The sequence below is a fragment of the Coffea eugenioides genome, chromosome 11, assembly GCF_003713205.1.
Source record: "Coffea eugenioides isolate CCC68of chromosome 11, Ceug_1.0, whole genome shotgun sequence".
Taxonomy (NCBI): domain Eukaryota; kingdom Viridiplantae; phylum Streptophyta; class Magnoliopsida; order Gentianales; family Rubiaceae; genus Coffea; species Coffea eugenioides.
Genome location: NC_040045.1, coordinates 13,157,066 through 13,177,592, shown reverse-complemented (window position 1 = coordinate 13,177,592; position 20,527 = coordinate 13,157,066). Strand labels below are relative to the sequence as shown.

Here is a 20,527-nt window from a genome sequence, read left to right as displayed (position 1 = left end):
GTGGTGTTTGAACTTCCTCCTACACTTAATGAAGCTTGAGTTGTGCTTAGTGGAAGCTAAAGTGATGACATCTGTGATTTATTTCTTGCTTTTGGATGAAATGATGAAGTTTTCAATTTAATGGTGTATTTTCTGGTTTAATGTGATCATGATGTTGTGGTTATCTATGATGGTTGGTAATGAAGGGTAATGACTCTAGTAGGTGTACATGATTGGTAATTGCAAGCAATTTTGGGTTTGGAAGGAATTTGAGAAAGTTAGGGTTTTATATCCCCAATTCTGTCCGGTTTTGTATCTCATGGTTAGAGGCCGAATTGGCCTTGGATTAAAACATGAAAGTTGTAGGTATTGATGTGTTTGAGGTGCCTGTAAAATTTCAGGTCATTTGGAGTAGTGTAGAGTGAGAAATGTCGAATTTACTATTGCTGTTCTGGGTTCATCAGGATGGCCGAACTGCGCCTGTAATCGGCTGTTTTGACTGGAATTGCTTTGGATTTGGTTGTTCAGGTCTTCTGATGAAATGTAGCTTGATGTCCTAGCTATCATATTCCTTTGGAATTTCTGCATTCGGACCTGTATAGACTGAGTTGGACTAATTACAGTATAGTGCAATTTGTAAACCTGCAATTAAGGTTCTGGTTTGGTATTTTGCATATTTGACCTAGTTGTGCTAGGATTTGGACTGAGTGGCCTTCTACATTGTCGTAGCCCTGTCTTTTAGCTTCGAGATGGTGGGTCTTGCACCCTCATCCGATAAGCGTAGCGCAATTTGTGCCATTACCGCATAATGAGGACAAAACTGTTTTTGTTGTTAGGGCCAAGTTAGTTACATTTCCTGATTTTCTGGTTTGCTATAATGCTTATATATGCATATGAAACCCTATTGGGGTTGTGATTGGCATGGATTTATGACTCGTTATCGAGTCTCATTGTATTTGTTTGTATGTTTTAGGACGTGGCGGGGGTTCACGACGTCCTTTTAACGACGGTGCATGAAACAACACTTACTTGATTGGTGAGTATACTACTCACTTGAATGTTACAATGTGGCTTTGCTATATGTGATTTTGATGCCTTGAAGGCTTATTTGGCTATTGGAATTGATTGAGGTGAGGGTGTACTTGACCGCCCTCACCCCTTGTGATACCGTTAATGACTGTTTACCGCTTCACTGATATACTGCACTTGCTATATGAGATATTGAATTCACTTCATGAAAAACTGATTTGGTGTCGTTTGGACGAGTATCCAACGGCCTTACTGTACTACTGAGCTCAACCCCGTTGGTAGTCAATTGAATCGAGCCGGCGAGGGCTTGGTCGTGAAAATTGACATGCCACGGGGACTGTACTGGGGAATCTTGTAGTAATGAGACTCTTGATTCCGGTAAACTCGAGTATTACCAAAAGCTACTGATTGGAGTGCGGGCCCGGTTGGGGTATGTTTGGTGGAAGGGATGGGAGTGAAGTGGGTTCTACGGTTGGTACTCATAAACGTTGACGGAGAGTCAATGAGATTGGATCAAGAATGTAAGCGTGGAAATGGGCTCTTGAGAGCCGTCCGTATCCTTTTACCGACTTGTTTTACTTCTTAATTGTGTACTTGAAATGAAAGATTATGCTTATGTGATCTTTGTTGCTTATGTGGTAGTAACTCACTGGGCTTAAGCTCATTCCATTCCATTTGTTTTCCTTACAGGAAAATGACCACTTTTGGAAAGGTTATACTTGTTGGTTGTCAAGTTGAGCTCATGTAAATGTATCTTTTGGATAGCTCTTTGAATGAAACCCTAATGTGTATTGGGTTCACTTTCTTTTGATTGGCAAACCGAACATGTATATTCGTAATGAATGGGTTTTGATATGCCGCTTTGGCATGTAAATGTTACATTTCAATGTATGTATGTTTGGTTGATATTTGGTTGAATTTCGGATCAACTCGTATTTCAAACGGCAAAAGAAAAATTTTGGCTACTCTCGGCCTAGTATCTGGATTCTGACGTGGCCGGTACTGTTCATCATCGACTTCGATTTTCGTTTTTTTTATTTTGTGATTTTGACTTGTTTACGCGCGTGGGTATGTTCCGGAACGTATTAGATCGACGTGAGCTGATCCGTAGTCCTGGCGAGAGCTGGGCAGGCAGTCCGCTAACCCCTTTGGTTCGCCTTAGGGGAAAGTGGGGCTGTTACAAGAGGTATCAGAGCCACTTCGCGTGGTCTCTGCGCGGAGTGAGACTGGGCCAAGTGGTGTTGTGGTCCTAATTTCATGAATATGTCTAAGTGCTCGTTTGAGCATAAGTTATGAACCGGGCATGTGATAAGTGTGCGAATCATTATCATGGGACTCGAGGAAGCTAGGTATGTATGTCGGGTAGGAATCTTTAATAAAGATGGTTTACTCTTGGGACCGGCCGGCTCGAGTTGTGAATTATCTTAGATGGGATTCTTGCGCCCGGATACGAAAGAATGAGGGCCTAGGTTAGAAAGGATTTGGTGAACTAGAAAGGCCATTCCTCGGTGGATCGTCTATGTTTGTACTTGACTTAACTGGCTGTATATATGTGTGTGGCTTGATCTTGCTTGGCTTGTATATATACGTTTGTGCTCATGTTTGGACTGTATAAATATGTGTTACATAAAAGTTTTGAGTGTTACTTACATGCATCGTGCTTATTTTGGTTTAGTATTATTATTGCCTAGACCAAGTAAAACTCATGGAAGGTACACGGAGTGGTCGGGGACGTGGGCGCGGAACTAGACAACCCACACCGGTTAGGGGTACGGGGGAAACCTCTACTGGACCCAATCTGGAACTGCAAGTAAACCCTAATGTGCAAATAGCTGCTGCTATGCAACAAATGACAAACTTACTAGCACAAGTAGTGCAACAACAAGGCCAAAACCCAAACCCTAACCCTGGAAACCCTGGTAACCATATCGAGAGCGAAGACAGAGCTCTCGAACGATTTCAAAAGTTCGCTCCGCCAAAGTTTGTTGGGGGACCCGACCCAGACGTTGCCGAAAGATGGCTTGAAAAGATGGTGGATATATTTGCAGCCCTACACTACCCTGACGAACGGCAGGTGACTTTTGCCGTGTTCCAGCTTGAGGGGGCAGCCCGTTCCTGGTGGAACGTAATTCGGCAGAAGTGGGAACGAGAACAGACACCTAGGACTTGGGTGAACTTCATCAGAGAGTTTAATGCGAAGTTTTTCCCTCCTCTAGTTCAGGAGAGGAAGGAAGACGAGTTCATTCGACTCCGCCAAGGAGCTTAAACTGTGGCGGAATATGAGAGCCAATTCACCCGCCTATCCAAATTTGCGCCCGAACTCATCATGACCGAGCAACGAAGAATACGGCGATTTGTCCAGGGCCTGAACGTAGAAATCCAGAAGGACCTCGCGGCAGCCCAAATTAACGCCTTCAGCGAAGCAGTGGAGAAGGCACAACGAGTAGAGAATGCTAGGCTCCAGGTGAAAAACTTCCAGGCGAAAAAGAGAGGATTTCCTGGAAGTAGTTCGGGGCAGGGGGATGAAAGTACCCCTCCCAAGTTTGGGCGGGGAACGGGAGGAGTAAGGATGCCGGGAGTGTCACAAGAGAGCCCGTCAAGAGGAGGCTCGGCTTCTGTAGCACGCGGACCCTGCGGGTATTGCGGAAAATTAAACCACTCGGAGGACAATTGCTGGAAGAAAGGAGGAAAATGCTTGCGCTGTGGAAGTGCCGAACATCAGATTGCGAACTGTCCAGCTCGCCTGCTTGAGCGGAAAGGGACTCTGCCACCAACCACGACCCACCCTGACCAGTCGAAGGGGGACAAGGATGGATCGAAAGTGTCCTCTCGGGTGTACTCCTTAGAACAACATCAAGTCTTTGACCCATTAGAGGACGTGGAAGGTAATAATTTGCTGAACCTGGCCAGTGAAGGGGTACAGATCTGTTAGCAAAGTATAATGCTCAATTTAATCCCGGAGTAGTCAATGATAAGGAATTTCGAGGACGAAATTCTTTTAAGGGGGAGAGAGTGTGAGAACCCGTAAATTCCTCTTAATAATTTTCCTAGGGTTTATTTCCTTTAATGGCATGTTTTCTGCATTTTCTGGCTTAGGAAAATTTTCTTGGTGGATTTTATGAGTAATTATAGTTTTTAAATGATTTTTCTAGTATTAGATAGTTTTTGAAAAATTAAGGATATATAATGGACGTGGGACCCACTAGTGCGAAAAGTTCGGAAAAATTCGGCCAAGTAGGTTGAGTTTCGGATACTGAGTGAAATTTATCGGGTGTTAAGAGATAAGTAGAGGATGAGATGTGATTGATGTGAGAGAGACTTAAAGGATAGAAATGCTTTAAATGTAGTGACAAGTGTCACTTGGTGAATGGTGGCACTTGTAGGACAACTATTCATTTTCTTGACTTTTGACCAATTGCTTAAATATCTCAAAAATCACACAAAATTCATTCTTGTCTTCAACTTCTTGGCCGGCTCTCTCTCTGGGAAAAGAAAGAAAACTTCTCCAATTTTCAAGCTTCCATCTAGTGCAAATCATCCAAACCAATTGCTTAAATTTGTTTCTACTCCATAAAATCCCTCCATTTGGTGCTAGTAAGTGATTTTGTGGAAGTGTTCAAGGAAGCTAAGGTGTCCTACAACTCTCCCTCTCCTGTGTTCTAGGTAAGTGGTGTTTGAACTTCCTCCTACACTTAATGAAGCTTGAGTTGTGCTTAGTGGAAGCTAAAGTGATGACATCTGTGATTTATTTCTTGCTTTTGGATGAAATGATGAAGTTTTCAATTTAATGGTGTATTTTCTGGTTTAATGTGATCATGATGTTGTGGTTATCTATGATGGTTGGTAATGAAGGGTAATGACTCTAGTAGGTGTACATGATTGGTAATTGCAAGCAATTTTGGGTTTGGAAGGAATTTGAGAAAGTTAGGGTTTTATATCCCCAATTCTGTCCGGTTTTGTATCTCATGGTTAGAGGCCGAATTGGCCTTGGCTTAAAACATGAAAGTTGTAGGTATTGATGTGTTTGAGGTGTCTGTAAAATTTCAGGTCATTTGGAGTAGTGCAGAGTGAGAAATATCGAATTTACTATTGCTGTTCTGGGTTCATCAGGATGGCCGAACTGCGCCTGTAATCGGCTGTTTTGACTGGAATTGCTTTGGATTTGGTTGTTGAGGTCTTCTGATGAAATGTAGCTTGATGTCCTAGCTATCATATTCCTTTGGAATTTCTGCATTCGGACCTGTATAGACTGAGTTGGACTAATTACAGTATAGTGCAATTTGTAAACCTGCAATTAAGGTTCTGGTTTGGTATTTTGCATATTTGACCTAGTTGTGCTAGGATTTGGACTGAGTGGCCTTCTACATTGTCGTAGCCCTGTCTTTTAGCTTCGAGATGGTGGGTCTTGCACCCTCATCCGATAAGCGTAGCGCAATTTGTGCCATTACCGCATAATGAGGACAAAACTGTTTTTGTTGTTAGGGCCAAGTTAGTTACATTTCCTGATTTTCTGGTTTGCTATAATGCTTATATATGCATATGAAACCCTATTGGGGTTGTGATTGGCATGGCTTTATGACTCGTTATCGAGTCTCATTGTATTTGTTTGTACGTTTTAGGACGTGGCGGGGGTTCACGACGTCCTTTTAACGACGGTGCATGAAACAACACTTACTTGATTGGTGAGTATACTACTCACTTGAATGTTACAATGTGGCTTTGCTATATGTGATTTTGATGCCTTGAAGGCTTATTTGGCTATTGGAATTGATTGAGGTGAGGGTGTACTTGACCGCCCTCACCCCTTGTGATACCGTTAATGACTGTTTACCGCTTCACTGATATACTGCACTTGCTATATGAGATATTGAATTCACTTCATGAAAAACTGATTTGGTGTCGTTTGGACGAGTATCCAACGGCCTTACTGTACTACTGAGCTCAACCCCGTTGGTAGTCAATTGAATCGAGCCGGCGAGGGCTTGGTCGTGAAAATTGACATGCCACGGGGACTGTACTGGGGAATCTTGTAGTAATGAGACTCTTGATTCCGGTAAACTCGAGTATTACCAAAAGCTACTGATTGGAGTGCGGGCCCGGTTGGGGTATGTTTGGTGGAAGGGATGGGAGTGAAGTGGGTTCTACGGTTGGTACTCATAAACGTTGACGGAGAGTCAATGAGATTGGATCAAGAATGTAAGCGTGGAAATGGGCTCTTGAGAGCCGTCCGTATCCTTTTACCGACTTGTTTTACTTCTTAATTGTGTACTTGAAATGAAAGATTATGCTTATGTGATCTTTGTTGCTTATGTGGTAGTAACTCACTGGGCTTAAGCTCATTCCATTCCATTTGTTTTCCTTACAGGAAAATGACCACTTTTGGAAATGTTATACTTGTTGGTTGTCAAGTTGAGCTCATGTAAATGTATCTTTTGGATAGCTCTTTGAATAAAACCCTAATATGTATTGGGTTCACTTTCTTTTGATTGGCAAACCGAACATGCATATTCGTAATGAATGGGTTTTGATATGCCGCTTTGGCATGTAAATGTTACATTTCAATGTATGTATGTTTGGTTGATATTTGGTTGAATTTCGGATCAACTCGTATTTCAAACGGCAAAAGAAAAATTTTGGCTACTCTCGGCCTAGTATCTGGATTCTGACGTGGCCGGTACTGTTCATCATCGGCTTCAATTTTCATTTTTTTATTTTGTGATTTTGACTTGTTTACGCGCGTGGGTATGTTCCGGAACGTATTAGATCGACGTGAACTGATCCGTAGTCCTGGCGAGAGCTGAGCAGGCAGTCCGCTAACCCCTTTGGTTCGCCTTAGGGGAAAGTGGGGCTGTTACAAGAGGTATCAGAGCCACTTCGCGTGGTCTCTGCGCGGAGTGAGACTGGGCCAAGTGGTGTTGTGGTCCTAATTTCATGAATATGTCTAAGTGCTCGTTTGAGCATAAGTTATGAACCGGGCATGTGATAAGTGTGCGAATCATTATCATGGGACTCGAGGAAGCTAGGTATGTATGTCGGGTAGGAATCTTTAATAAAGATGGTTTACTCTTGGGACCGGCCGGCTCGAGTTGTGAATTATCTTAGATGGGATTCTTGCGCCCGGATACGAAAGAATGAGGGCCTAGGTTAGAAAGGATTTGGTGAACTAGAAAGGCCATTCCTCGGTGGATCGTCTATGTTTGTACTTGACTTAACTGGCTGTATATATGTGTGTGGCTTGATCTTGCTTGGCTTGTATATATACGTTTGTGCTCATGTTTGGACTGTATAAATATGTGTTACATAAAAGTTTTGAGTGTTACTTACATGCATCGTGCTTATTTTGGTTTAGTATTATTATTGCCTAGACCAAGTAAAACTCATGGAAGGTACACGGAGTGGTCGGGGACGTGGGCGCGGAACTAGACAACCCACACCGGTTAGGGGTACGGGGGAAACCTCTACTGGACCCAATCTGGAACTGCAAGTAAACCCTAATGTGCAAATAGCTGCTGCTATGCAACAAATGACAAACTTACTAGCACAAGTAGTGCAACAACAAGGCCAAAACCCAAACCCTAACCCTGGAAACCCTGGTAACCATATCGAGAGCGAAGACAGAGCTCTCGAACGATTTCAAAAGTTCGCTCCGCCAAAGTTTGTTGGGGGACCCGACCCAGACGTTGCCGAAAGATGGCTTGAAAAGATGGTGGATATATTTGCAGCCCTACACTACCCTGACGAACGGCAGGTGACTTTTGCCGTGTTCCAGCTTGAGGGGGCAGCCCGTTCCTGGTGAACGTAATTCGGCAGAAGTGGGAACGAGAACAGACACCTAGGACTTGGGTGAACTTCATCAGAGAGTTTAATGCGAAGTTTTTCCCTCCTCTAGTTCAGGAGAGGAAGGAAGACGAGTTCATTCGACTCCGCCAAGGAGCTTAAACTGTGGCGGAATATGAGAGCCAATTCACCCGCCTATCCAAATTTGCGCCCGAACTCATCATGACCGAGCAACGAAGAATACGGCGATTTGTCCAGGGCCTGAACGTAGAAATCCAGAAGGACCTCGCGGCAGCCCAAATTAACGCCTTCAGCGAAGCAGTGGAGAAGGCACAACGAGTAGAGAATGCTAGGCTCCAGGTGAAAAACTTCCAGGCGAAAAAGAGAGGATTTCCTGGAAGTAGTTCGGGGCAGGGGGATGAAAGTACCCCTCCCAAGTTTGGGCGGGGAACGGGAGGAGTAAGGATGCCGGGAGTGTCACAAGAGAGCCCGTCAAGAGGAGGCTCGGCTTCTGTAGCACGCGGACCCTGCGGGTATTGCGGAAAATTAAACCACTCGGAGGACAATTGCTGGAAGAAAGGAGGAAAATGCTTGCGCTGTGGAAGTGCCGAACATCAGATTGCGAACTGTCCAGCTCGCCTGCTTGAGCGGAAAGGGACTCTGCCACCAACCACGACCCACCCTGACCAGTCGAAGGGGGACAAGGATGGATCGAAAGTGTCCTCTCGGGTGTACTCCTTAGAACAACATCAAGTCTTTGACCCATTAGAGGACGTGGAAGGTAATAATTTGCTGAACCTGGCCAGTGAAGGGGTACAGATCTGTTAGCAAAGTATAATGCTCAATTTAATCCCGGAGTAGTCAATGATAAGGAATTTCGAGGACGAAATTCTTTTAAGGGGGAGAGAGTGTGAGAACCCGTAAATTCCTCTTAATAATTTTCCTAGGGTTTATTTCCTTTAATGGCATGTTTTCTGCATTTTCTGGCTTAGGAAAATTTTCTTGGCGGATTTTATGAGTAATTATAGTTTTTAAATGATTTTTCTAGTATTAGATAGTTTTTGAAAAATTAAGGATATATAATGGACGTGGGACCCACTAGTGCGAAAAGTTCGGAAAAATTCGGCCAAGTAGGTTGAGTTTCGGATACTGAGTGAAATTTATCGGGTGTTAAGAGATAAGTAGAGGATGAGATGTGATTGATGTGAGAGAGACTTAAAGGATAGAAATGCTTTAAATGTAGTGACAAGTGTCACTTGGTGAATGGTGGCACTTGTAGGACAACTATTCATTTTCTTGACTTTTGACCAATTGCTTAAATATCTCAAAAATCACACAAAATTCATTCTTGTCTTCAACTTCTTGGCCGGCTCTCTCTCTGGGAAAAGAAAGAAAACTTCTCCAATTTTCAAGCTTCCATCTAGTGCAAATCATCCAAACCAATTGCTTAAATTTGTTTCTACTCCATAAAATCCCTCCATTTGGTGCTAGTAAGTGATTTTGTGGAAGTGTTCAAGGAAGCTAAGGTGTCCTACAACTCTCCCTCTCCTGTGTTATAGGTAAGTGGTGTTTGAACTTCCTCCTACACTTAATGAAGCTTGAGTTGTGCTTAGTGGAAGCTAAAGTGATGACATCTGTGATTTATTTCTTGCTTTTGGATGAAATGATGAAGTTTTCAATTTAATGGTGTATTTTCTGGTTTAATGTGATCATGATGTTGTGGTTATCTATGATGGTTGGTAATGAAGGGTAATGACTCTAGTAGGTGTACATGATTGGTAATTGCAAGCAATTTTGGGTTTGGAAGGAATTTGAGAAAGTTAGGGTTTTATATCCCCAATTCTGTCCGGTTTTGTATCTCATGGTTAGAGGCCGAATTGGCCTTGGCTTAAAACATGAAAGTTGTAGGTATTGATGTGTTTGAGGTGTCTGTAAAATTTCAGGTCATTTGGAGTAGTGCAGAGTGAGAAATATCGAATTTACTATTGCTGTTCTGGGTTCATCAGGATGGCCGAACTGCGCCTGTAATCGGCTGTTTTGACTGGAATTGCTTTGGATTTGGTTGTTGAGGTCTTCTGATGAAATGTAGCTTGATGTCCTAGCTATTATATTCCTTTGGAATTTCTGCATTCGGACCTGTATAGACTGAGTTGGACTAATTACAGTATAGTGCAATTTGTAAACCTGCAATTAAGGTTCTGGTTTGGTATTTTGCATATTTGACCTAGTTGTGCTAGGATTTGGACTGAGTGGCCTTCTACATTGTCGTAGCCCTGTCTTTTAGCTTCGAGATGGTGGGTCTTGCACCCTCATCCGATAAGCGTAGCGCAATTTGTGCCATTACCGCATAATGAGGACAAAACTGTTTTTGTTGTTAGGGCCAAGTTAGTTACATTTCCTGATTTTCTGGTTTGCTATAATGCTTATATATGCATATGAAACCCTATTGGGGTTGTGATTGGCATGGATTTATGACTCGTTATCGAGTCTCATTGTATTTGTTTGTATGTTTTAGGACGTGGCGGGGGTTCACGATGTCCTTTTAACGACGGTGCATGAAACAACACTTACTTGATTGGTGAGTATACTACTCACTTGAATGTTACAATGTGGCTTTGCTATATGTGATTTTGATGCCTTGAAGGCTTATTTGGCTATTGGAATTGATTGGAATTGATTGAGGTGAGGGTGTACTTGACCGCCCTCACCCCTTGTGATACCGTTAATGACTGTTTACCGCTTCACTGATATACTGCACTTGCTATATGAGATATTGAATTCACTTCATGAAAAACTGATTTGGTGTCGTTTGGACGAGTATCCAACGGCCTTACTGTACTACTGAGCTCAACCCCGTTGGTAGTCAATTGAATCGAGCCGGCGAGGGCTTGGTCGTGAAAATTGACATGCCACGGGGACTGTACTGGGGAATCTTGTAGTAATGAGACTCTTGATTCCGGTAAACTCGAGTATTACCAAAAGCTACTGATTGGAGTGCGGGCCCGGTTGGGGTATGTTTGGTGGAAGGGATGGGAGTGAAGTGGGTTCTACGGTTGGTACTCATAAACGTTGACGGAGAGTCAATGAGATTGGATCAAGAATGTAAGCGTGGAAATGGGCTCTTGAGAGCCGTCCGTATCCTTTTACCGACTTGTTTTACTTCTTAATTGTGTACTTGAAATGAAAGATTATGCTTATGTGATCTTTGTTGCTTATGTGGTAGTAACTCACTGGGCTTAAGCTCATTCCATTCCATTTGTTTTCCTTACAGGAAAATGACCACTTTTGGAAAGGTTATACTTGTTGGTTGTCAAGTTGAGCTCATGTAAATGTATCTTTTGGATAGCTCTTTGAATGAAACCCTAATGTGTATTGGGTTCACTTTCTTTTGATTGGCAAACCGAACATGTATATTCGTAATGAATGGGTTTTGATATGCCGCTTTGGCATGTAAATGTTACATTTCAATGTATGTATGTTTGGTTGATATTTGGTTGAATTTCGGATCAACTCGTATTTCAAACGGCAAAAGAAAAATTTTGGCTACTCTCGGCCTAGTATCTGGATTCTGACGTGGCCGGTACTGTTCATCATCGGCTTCGATTTTCATTTTTTTTATTTTGTGATTTTGACTTGTTTACGCGCGTGGGTATGTTCCGGAACGTATTAGATCGACGTGAACTGATCCGTAGTCCTGGCGAGAGCTGGCAGGCAGTCCGCTAACCCCTTTGGTTCGCCTTAGGGGAAAGTGGGGCTGTTACAAGAGGTATCAGAGCCACTTCGCGTGGTCTCTGCGCGGAGTGAGACTGGGCCAAGTGGTGTTGTGGTCCTAATTTCATGAATATGTCTAAGTGCTCGTTTGAGCATAAGTTATGAACCGGGCATGTGATAAGTGTGCGAATCATTATCATGGGACTCGAGGAAGCTAGGTATGTATGTCGGGTAGGAATCTTTAATAAAGATGGTTTACTCTTGGGACCGGCCGGCTCGAGTTGTGAATTATCTTAGATGGGATTCTTGCGCCCGGATACGAAAGAATGAGGGCCTAGGTTAGAAAGGATTTGGTGAACTAGAAAGGCCATTCCTCGGTGGATCGTCTATGTTTGTACTTGACTTAACTGGCTGTATATATGTGTGTGGCTTGATCTTGCTTGGCTTGTATATATACGTTTGTGCTCATGTTTGGACTGTATAAATATGTGTTACATAAAAGTTTTGAGTGTTACTTACATGCATCGTGCTTATTTTGGTTTAGTATTATTATTGCCTAGACCAAGTAAAACTCATGGAAGGTACACGGAGTGGTCGGGGACGTGGGCGCGGAACTAGACAACCCACACCGGTTAGGGGTACGGGGGAAACCTCTACTGGACCCAATCTGGAACTGCAAGTAAACCCTAATGTGCAAATAGCTGCTGCTATGCAACAAATGACAAACTTACTAGCACAAGTAGTGCAACAACAAGGCCAAAACCCAAACCCTAACCCTGGAAACCCTGGTAACCATATCGAGAGCGAAGACAGAGCTCTCGAACGATTTCAAAAGTTCGCTCCGCCAAAGTTTGTTGGGGGACCCGACCCAGACGTTGCCGAAAGATGGCTTGAAAAGATGGTGGATATATTTGCAGCCCTACACTACCCTGACGAACGGCAGGTGACTTTTGCCGTGTTCCAGCTTGAGGGGGCAGCCCGTTCCTGGCGGAACGTAATTCGGCAGAAGTGGGAACGAGAACAGACACCTAGGACTTGGGTGAACTTCATCAGAGAGTTTAATGCGAAGTTTTTCCCTCCTCTAGTTCAGGAGAGGAAGGAAGACGAGTTCATTCGACTCCGCCAAGGAGCTTAAACTGTGGCGGAATATGAGAGCCAATTCACCCGCCTATCCAAATTTGCGCCCGAACTCATCATGACCGAGCAACGAAGAATACGGCGATTTGTCCAGGGCCTGAACGTAGAAATCCAGAAGGACCTCGCGGCAGCCCAAATTAACGCCTTCAGCGAAGCAGTGGAGAAGGCACAACGAGTAGAGAATGCTAGGCTCCAGGTGAAAAACTTCCAGGCGAAAAAGAGAGGATTTCCTGGAAGTAGTTCGGGGCAGGGGGATGAAAGTACCCCTCCCAAGTTTGGGCGGGGAACGGGAGGAGTAAGGATGCCGGGAGTGTCACAAGAGAGCCCGTCAAGAGGAGGCTCGGCTTCTGTAGCACGCGGACCCTGCGGGTATTGCGGAAAATTAAACCACTCGGAGGACAATTGCTGGAAGAAAGGAGGAAAATGCTTGCGCTGTGGAAGTGCCGAACATCAGATTGCGAACTGTCCAGCTCGCCTGCTTGAGCGGAAAGGGACTCTGCCACCAACCACGACCCACCCTGACCAGTCGAAGGGGGACAAGGATGGATCGAAAGTGTCCTCTCGGGTGTACTCCTTAGAACAACATCAAGTCTTTGACCCATTAGAGGACGTGGAAGGTAATAATTTGCTGAACCTGGCCAGTGAAGGGGTACAGATCTGTTAGCAAAGTATAATGCTCAATTTAATCCCGGAGTAGTCAATGATAAGGAATTTCGAGGACGAAATTCTTTTAAGGGGGAGAGAGTGTGAGAACCCGTAAATTCCTCTTAATAATTTTCCTAGGGTTTATTTCCTTTAATGGCATGTTTTCTGCATTTTCTGGCTTAGGAAAATTTTCTTGGTGGATTTTATGAGTAATTATAGTTTTTAAATGATTTTTCTAGTATTAGATAGTTTTTGAAAAATTAAGGATATATAATGGACGTGGGACCCACTAGTGCGAAAAGTTCGGAAAAATTCGGCCAAGTAGGTTGAGTTTCGGATACTGAGTGAAATTTATCGGGTGTTAAGAGATAAGTAGAGGATGAGATGTGATTGATGTGAGAGAGACTTAAAGGATAGAAATGCTTTAAATGTAGTGACAAGTGTCACTTGGTGAATGGTGGCACTTGTAGGACAACTATTCATTTTCTTGACTTTTGACCAATTGCTTAAATATCTCAAAAATCACACAAAATTCATTCTTGTCTTCAACTTCTTGGCCGGCTCTCTCTCTGGGAAAAGAAAGAAAACTTCTCCAATTTTCAAGCTTCCATCTAGTGCAAATCATCCAAACCAATTGCTTAAATTTGTTTCTACTCCATAAAATCCCTCCATTTGGTGCTAGTAAGTGATTTTGTGGAAGTGTTCAAGGAAGCTAAGGTGTCCTACAACTCTCCCTCTCTTGTGTTCTAGGTAAGTGGTGTTTGAACTTCCTCCTACACTTAATGAAGCTTGAGTTGTGCTAAGTGGAAGCTAAAGTGATGACATCTGTGATTTATTTCTTGCTTTTGGATGAAATGATGAAGTTTTCAATTTAATGGTGTATTTTCTGGTTTAATGTGATCATGATGTTGTGGTTATCTATGATGGTTGGTAATGAAGGGTAATGACTCTAGTAGGTGTACATGATTGGTAATTGCAAGCAATTTTGGGTTTGGAAGGAATTTGAGAAAGTTAGGGTTTTATATCCCCAATTCTGTCCGGTTTTGTATCTCATGGTTAGAGGCCGAATTGGCCTTGGCTTAAAACATGAAAGTTGTAGGTATTGATGTGTTTGAGGTGCCTGTAAAATTTCAGGTCATTTGGAGTAGTGTAGAGTGAGAAATGTCGAATTTACTATTGCTGTTCTGGGTTCATCAGGATGGCCGAACTGCGCCTGTAATCGGCTGTTTTGACTGGAATTGCTTTGGATTTGGTTGTTCAGGTCTTCTGATGAAATGTAGCTTGATGTCCTAGCTATCATATTCCTTTGGAATTTCTGCATTCGGACCTGTATAGACTGAGTTGGACTAATTACAGTATAGTGCAATTTGTAAACCTGCAATTAAGGTTCTGGTTTGGTATTTTGCATATTTGACCTAGTTGTGCTAGGATTTGGACTGAGTGGCCTTCTACATTGTCGTAGCCCTGTCTTTTAGCTTCGAGATGGTGGGTCTTGCACCCTCATCCGATAAGCGTAGCGCAATTTGTGCCATTACCGCATAATGAGGACAAAACTGTTTTTGTTGTTAGGGCCAAGTTAGTTACATTTCCTGATTTTCTAGTTTGCTATAATGCTTATATATGCATATGAAACCCTATTGGGGTTGTGATTGGCATGGCTTTATGACTCGTTATCGAGTCTCATTGTATTTGTTTGTATGTTTTAGGACGTGGCGGGGGTTCACGACGTCCTTTTAACGACGGTGCATGAAACAACACTTACTTGATTGGTGAGTATACTACTCACTTGAATGTTACAATGTGGCTTTGCTATATGTGATTTTGATGCCTTGAAGGCTTATTTGGCTATTGGAATTGATTGAGGTGAGGGTGTACTTGACCGCCCTCACCCCTTGTGATACCGTTAATGACTGTTTACCGCTTCACTGATATACTGCACTTGCTATATGAGATATTGAATTCACTTCATGAAAAACTGATTTGGTGTCGTTTGGACGAGTATCCAACGGCCTTACTGTACTACTGAGCTCAACCCCGTTGGTAGTCAATTGAATCGAGCCGGCGGGGGCTTGGTCGTGAAAATTGACATGCCACGGGGACTGTACTGGGGAATCTTGTAGTAATGAGACTCTTGATTCCGGTAAACTCGAGTATTACCAAAAGCTACTGATTGGAGTGCGGGCCCGGTTGGGGTATGTTTGGTGGAAGGGATGGGAGTGAAGTGGGTTCTACGGTTGGTACTCATAAACGTTGACGGAGAGTCAATGAGATTGGATCAAGAATGTAAGCGTGGAAATGGGCTCTTGAGAGCCGTCCGTATCCTTTTACCGACTTGTTTTACTTCTTAATTGTGTACTTGAAATGAAAGATTATGCTTATGTGATCTTTGTTGCTTATGTGGTAGTAACTCACTGGGCTTAAGCTCATTCCATTCCATTTGTTTTCCTTACAGGAAAATGACCACTTTTGGAAAGGTTATACTTGTTGGTTGTCAAGTTGAGCTCATGTAAATGTATCTTTTGGATAGCTCTTTGAATGAAACCCTAATGTGTATTGGGTTCACTTTCTTTTGATTGGCAAACCGAACATGTATATTCGTAATGAATGGGTTTTGATATGCCGCTTTGGCATGTAAATGTTACATTTCAATGTATGTATGTTTGGTTGATATTTGGTTGAATTTCGGATCAACTCGTATTTCAAACGGCAAAAGAAAAATTTTGGCTACTCTCGGCCTAGTATCTGGATTCTGACGTGGCCGGTACTGTTCATCATCGGCTTCGATTTTCGTTTTTTTTATTTTGTGATTTTGACTTGTTTACGCGCGTGGGTATGTTCCGGAACGTATTAGATCGACGTGAACTGATCCGTAGTCCTGGCGAGAGCTGGGCAGGCAGTCCGCTAACCCCTTTGGTTCGCCTTAGGGAAAAGTGGGGCTGTTACATTTGAACTCCACACAAGGAGTAATAGCTGAACGTGAATCGAAGAAGCACTAAATCTTTGGTGAGTGCTTCCAAATACCTGATTGAATTTGGCACTTGTTTTCATTACTTGACTAATGTGATCGAATGATATTTGATTGGTATGGTCGGGTAAGGGTATACTTTATCGCACTTGCCCTAATGTTATATGTACGTGTTTATTGGTGCAATTGACTTGATATACTTGTGCTTGATTTGTAAGTGCTGGAGCAGCAGCATGTACCACACTCAATCTGAGTGGGATGTGCCTCTCATTCCCGTCTCCGTACTTTTATCTTGATTCGGCCGATTGGAGATGTTATCTCATCGAATTCTTGGGAACCCAAACCCCACTGACTAGTTAATTGAGTCGAGTCGGCTAGGGCTTGGTCGATTAGATAACGAACCATGGGTATCTAGTGTTGTCGAGTGGAGTGTTATCTCCTCGACTAATCGGTATACTCGAGTATTACCACCAGTGTTTATTGAGAATTTTGGGCCCAGTCGAGGGTTTGGATGGTGGACGGAGATTGTAGCGAAGTGGTGTTCTACTGGACTGGTTACTTTGCTTGAAAGTTGACAGAGTGTCAACTACTATTTGATCAAGCTCTGGTGAAGCAAAGGGAACTTGGCTCCTGAGAGCCATCCGTATCCTTATACTTTGAAATGAGTATTGCTTATTGGATTATTGTTTCTTTTGAAAAACAAAAACACTTTACACTCGTTCATTTTGAGATTTGCTACTTGGAGTGTTATTGTTCACTTTTATGAACTTGTTATGCTGGCTATTTTTTCTACGTTGATACTTGTACTTAAATAATGGTCAACTTGCTATTTGGAACTTCACTGGACTTTTAGCTCATTCCACTCCATTTGTTTTCCTTACAGGGGTACGAGCGAGGCGTGACACTTGTACAAACTAGTGTGGTCTAGTTTTTTTTGAAATTTGCAATTGTTCTCGCGCCAGCACCCGACTAGGGGTTGATTGTACTTGGATTGTAAACATTTTAATGTATTTGGGCAAGTATGAGACTTGTAGTTGGATTTGAGTATCAATGTATATGCTAAGTTTGAAATCGTTGTTTTATTTCTTTTCTATGGTTGTAAGTTCTTTCTCGAGTTAAGCGTGATTGAGTCCTGGCGAGAGTTGGGCAGACAGTTCACTAAACCCTAAGGTACGCCCTAGGGGGAGGTGGGGCCATCACAAGTATCTTACTGGATTTGGTAGACATGGTGTTTGGAAAATTTTGGCATGAGGTAGTGGGTTGTGTTTCATGGGAGACTCTTTACTCCAATGCTGCTGGTTGGAAAGCTCGTTATTCCTATAGATTAGTGGTTTGGGAGAAGCCTTTGCAGGGGCATTATGAGTTAAATACGGATGGTTGTTCCTTGGGAAATTTGGGTGCAAGTGGTGGTGGGGCTGTTTTGAGAGATTCACAGGGTGGCTTACTTTTTGCTTTCTCTATTCCATTGGATTTGCTTACAAGTTTTCAAGCTGAGGTGAAAGCTCTTCTTTTTGGGATGGAGCAGTGTCTTCAACAGGCTACTCTCCTATTCAGGTGGAGATTGATTCGCTTGTTCTAGTTTATATCCTCCAAGGTAGATGTGATTGTCATTGGTTTGTTAGGTCGGATATAGAATCTCTAAAGGAGAAAAGAGGTTGTTTTGGGACGGTAGCTCATTGCTATAGGAAAGCTAATCAGGTTGCGGATGTTTTGTCGAAGGTTGGGGCACAATCATCCTCAATCGCTATCTATAATTCATGCTCAGAGTTACCAAGGTTAGTTCAGGGTGCAGTTACGTTGGATAGATTAGGAACTTCCTCTATTCGTCGAAAATTTAGTCTATAGCCATGAGTATTGCTTTCATGCTCAGGTTGGGTTTAAGTCCCTCTCCGTTATTACTTTTTCCGCTCTTAATTGCATTTGGGGGTGGCGTCCCTTCTTGTGAACGGGGTTAGCCCAAAAAAAAAAAGAGACTAACTATGCAAAAGAAAAGAAACATGATATATTATCAGTATGAATAAAATGAAATAAAAATAAAATTAAGAAAAAAATTTTAATTAGAATTCTTATTACTCATTTAATACTATTTCATTCTAATTTGCATCTCAATTCATGCTAAAACTTTTAATATTACTGTTAAAAAATTAGAGAAATATAATAATTTAGAATCAAAATATTAGGGACCATAAGGGCAAAGTCAAAGTCGTTGACTATGACCAATGGTAATTTGTCGTTCACCATTAGTCATTGGTTCATTTCCATTAATTATCCTAAATTTGCCTAAATCCACAAACGTTGAAGATTAGATTTGTTTTGACCTACAATCCTCCTGAAAAAAAAAGAAAAGAACAATTGTTGGCAATGTTGTGCCAATTAATCTTTTTTTTTTTGAAACAAACTACAGGGAAATTCATATTATCGATACTGATCTTGTCCAAAACATTAGAAATGCCACTAAAAGAGAGACAAAATTTTAATAGCTAATGCTAATTTTTCTAAGCGATATTACACTAGTTAGAGAGTGTTAGTCTAACAACATGAGGCTCTTGTACTGATCCTATCCACAAATTTCCATTATGTTCATTTACATCACTACTAAACCCCCATGTCATCCCATTTCCAGCTCCTTTTATCTTCAATATGTCACTTTCCGGACTCAATTTAATTATCATTCCAAGTGGATTAAAAATCCCATCTCTTGAGTCAGTTGCCACCCAAAATTCACCTTGTTGGTTTCTTTTGAAGTTGTCTGGCCTTCCTGTAAGTTGTGTGAAAACATCAACCTTGCTAGCCCTGGATGGCTCAAGCCAATACCTCAACACTCTACTGCTTGTGGTTTCAGTAACAAGCAAGAAATCCCCATTTTGGCTCAGTGCTACTCCGTTTGGAAACATAAGATGATCCAGAAGGACCGTTACTTGATGAATCGATGGGTCATATTTCAATAGCCTTCCTGTATTGTCACCACTCGATATCACATAAGCAAATGCACTTCTTGGAAATCTTGTGCTAGTGTCAGTAAAATATACTATACCACTGTACTGATCTACAACCACATCATTGGTGAACCTGAATGGAATTCCTCCTGCTTGCTTTGCCAGTGGTCTAGCTAATCTACCATTAGGAGCAATAGCCAGGAGACCCATATAGGCATAAGCAATTTAAAGATCACCAGTCTTCTGGTTGAAACTAAGTCCTAGTGGCCGCCCACATCTTGCCTCTGTGTAAACATGATTAAATGGACCTTGACAGCCAATTGTGTATGGAGTTGTTACAGCAAAATCGACCTAACGATTCAGAATTGCATCCCACTTTATTATGCCACCATCAGAAATGCTCGTATACGGGCCACCACCATACCGATCAAAGACAATACTCTCAGGTCCGGTTGCAACATAAATCGAAAATTCTGAGAGTCCTTAATTTGACAACTAACAATTCCAGCATTATAGATCAATATAGCTATGAGAATTAGGGTAGAGAAAGATGCAAACCAATGCTTAGAACCCATACTGAAGAAAGAATCGAAAGAATGGAATTTGCAGCAAGAAGCCGAATAAAGGTTTTTATTTTGGGTTAAAAATAAAAAAGCCCCCTGTGGTAAGCCTAATACACAGAAAAGCCCCATATAGTTTCAAAATATACAATACGACATCTCATGCTTTGAACTAAATTGTAAAAGTGACGGAATCCGTTAAACTTAACGGAAATGACTTATTGGAACCTAAAAAAAATTTTTTATACCTATTTTTTATCAAATATACCAATTCTACCCCTTAACCCTCAATTCTCTCTATTTAGAAAATAAAACAAATGATTTTTTTGAGCTGTCTTTTGCTTAATTATATCAGGGTATTTTGGTCATTTTGACCATTTCCGTTTAGTTTAACGAATTCCGTCACCTTTACAATTTAGTTCAAAGTATGAGGAGTCGTGTTGTATATTTTGAAACCACGGGGGGCTTTTCTGTGTATTAGGTTTACCACAGGGGGCTTTTTTATTTTTTACCCTTTTATTTTTGTTGTCTAAAATAGAGTAATGTTTTTTGAAGAAGAATAGTTGGGCTCTTCTTTATAAGCCTTGGAAACAATTTGATTCCATAAAGGAAACTATAGAAACATTTTTTTTTTTGGTATACTTTGAATTCAAAAGGAAGTCTGTTAAAGGAATACCGAAAGGATTAAGGACCTTAACTTAGCATTTTTATAGGTGGTTTCCTCAATTCCAAAAAATTTTTTAATGTGGCTGAATATATAAGTACTCATGTTGGTGAGTTCGCTATTG

The 20,527-nt window shown here is 42.0% G+C and overlaps 1 protein-coding gene across 1 annotated transcript; it reads right to left on the bottom strand.

The window, feature by feature from the left end:
- Positions 1-18,753: 18,753 nt before the first annotated feature.
- LOC113751978 (protein STRICTOSIDINE SYNTHASE-LIKE 10-like) lies at positions 18,754-19,389 on the bottom strand. Its single transcript, XM_027296122.1, has one exon. It carries the CDS (start codon positions 19,387-19,389, stop codon positions 18,754-18,756), a length of 636 nt encoding a protein of 211 aa, XP_027151923.1.
- Positions 19,390-20,527: the final 1,138 nt, after the last annotated feature.

Bases quoted from the DNA above. Each gene is read 5' to 3' on its own strand.
- LOC113751978 (XM_027296122.1), bottom strand. From the start codon at position 19,389: ATGGGTCTCCTGGCTATTGCTCCTAATGGTAGATTAGCTAGACCACTG.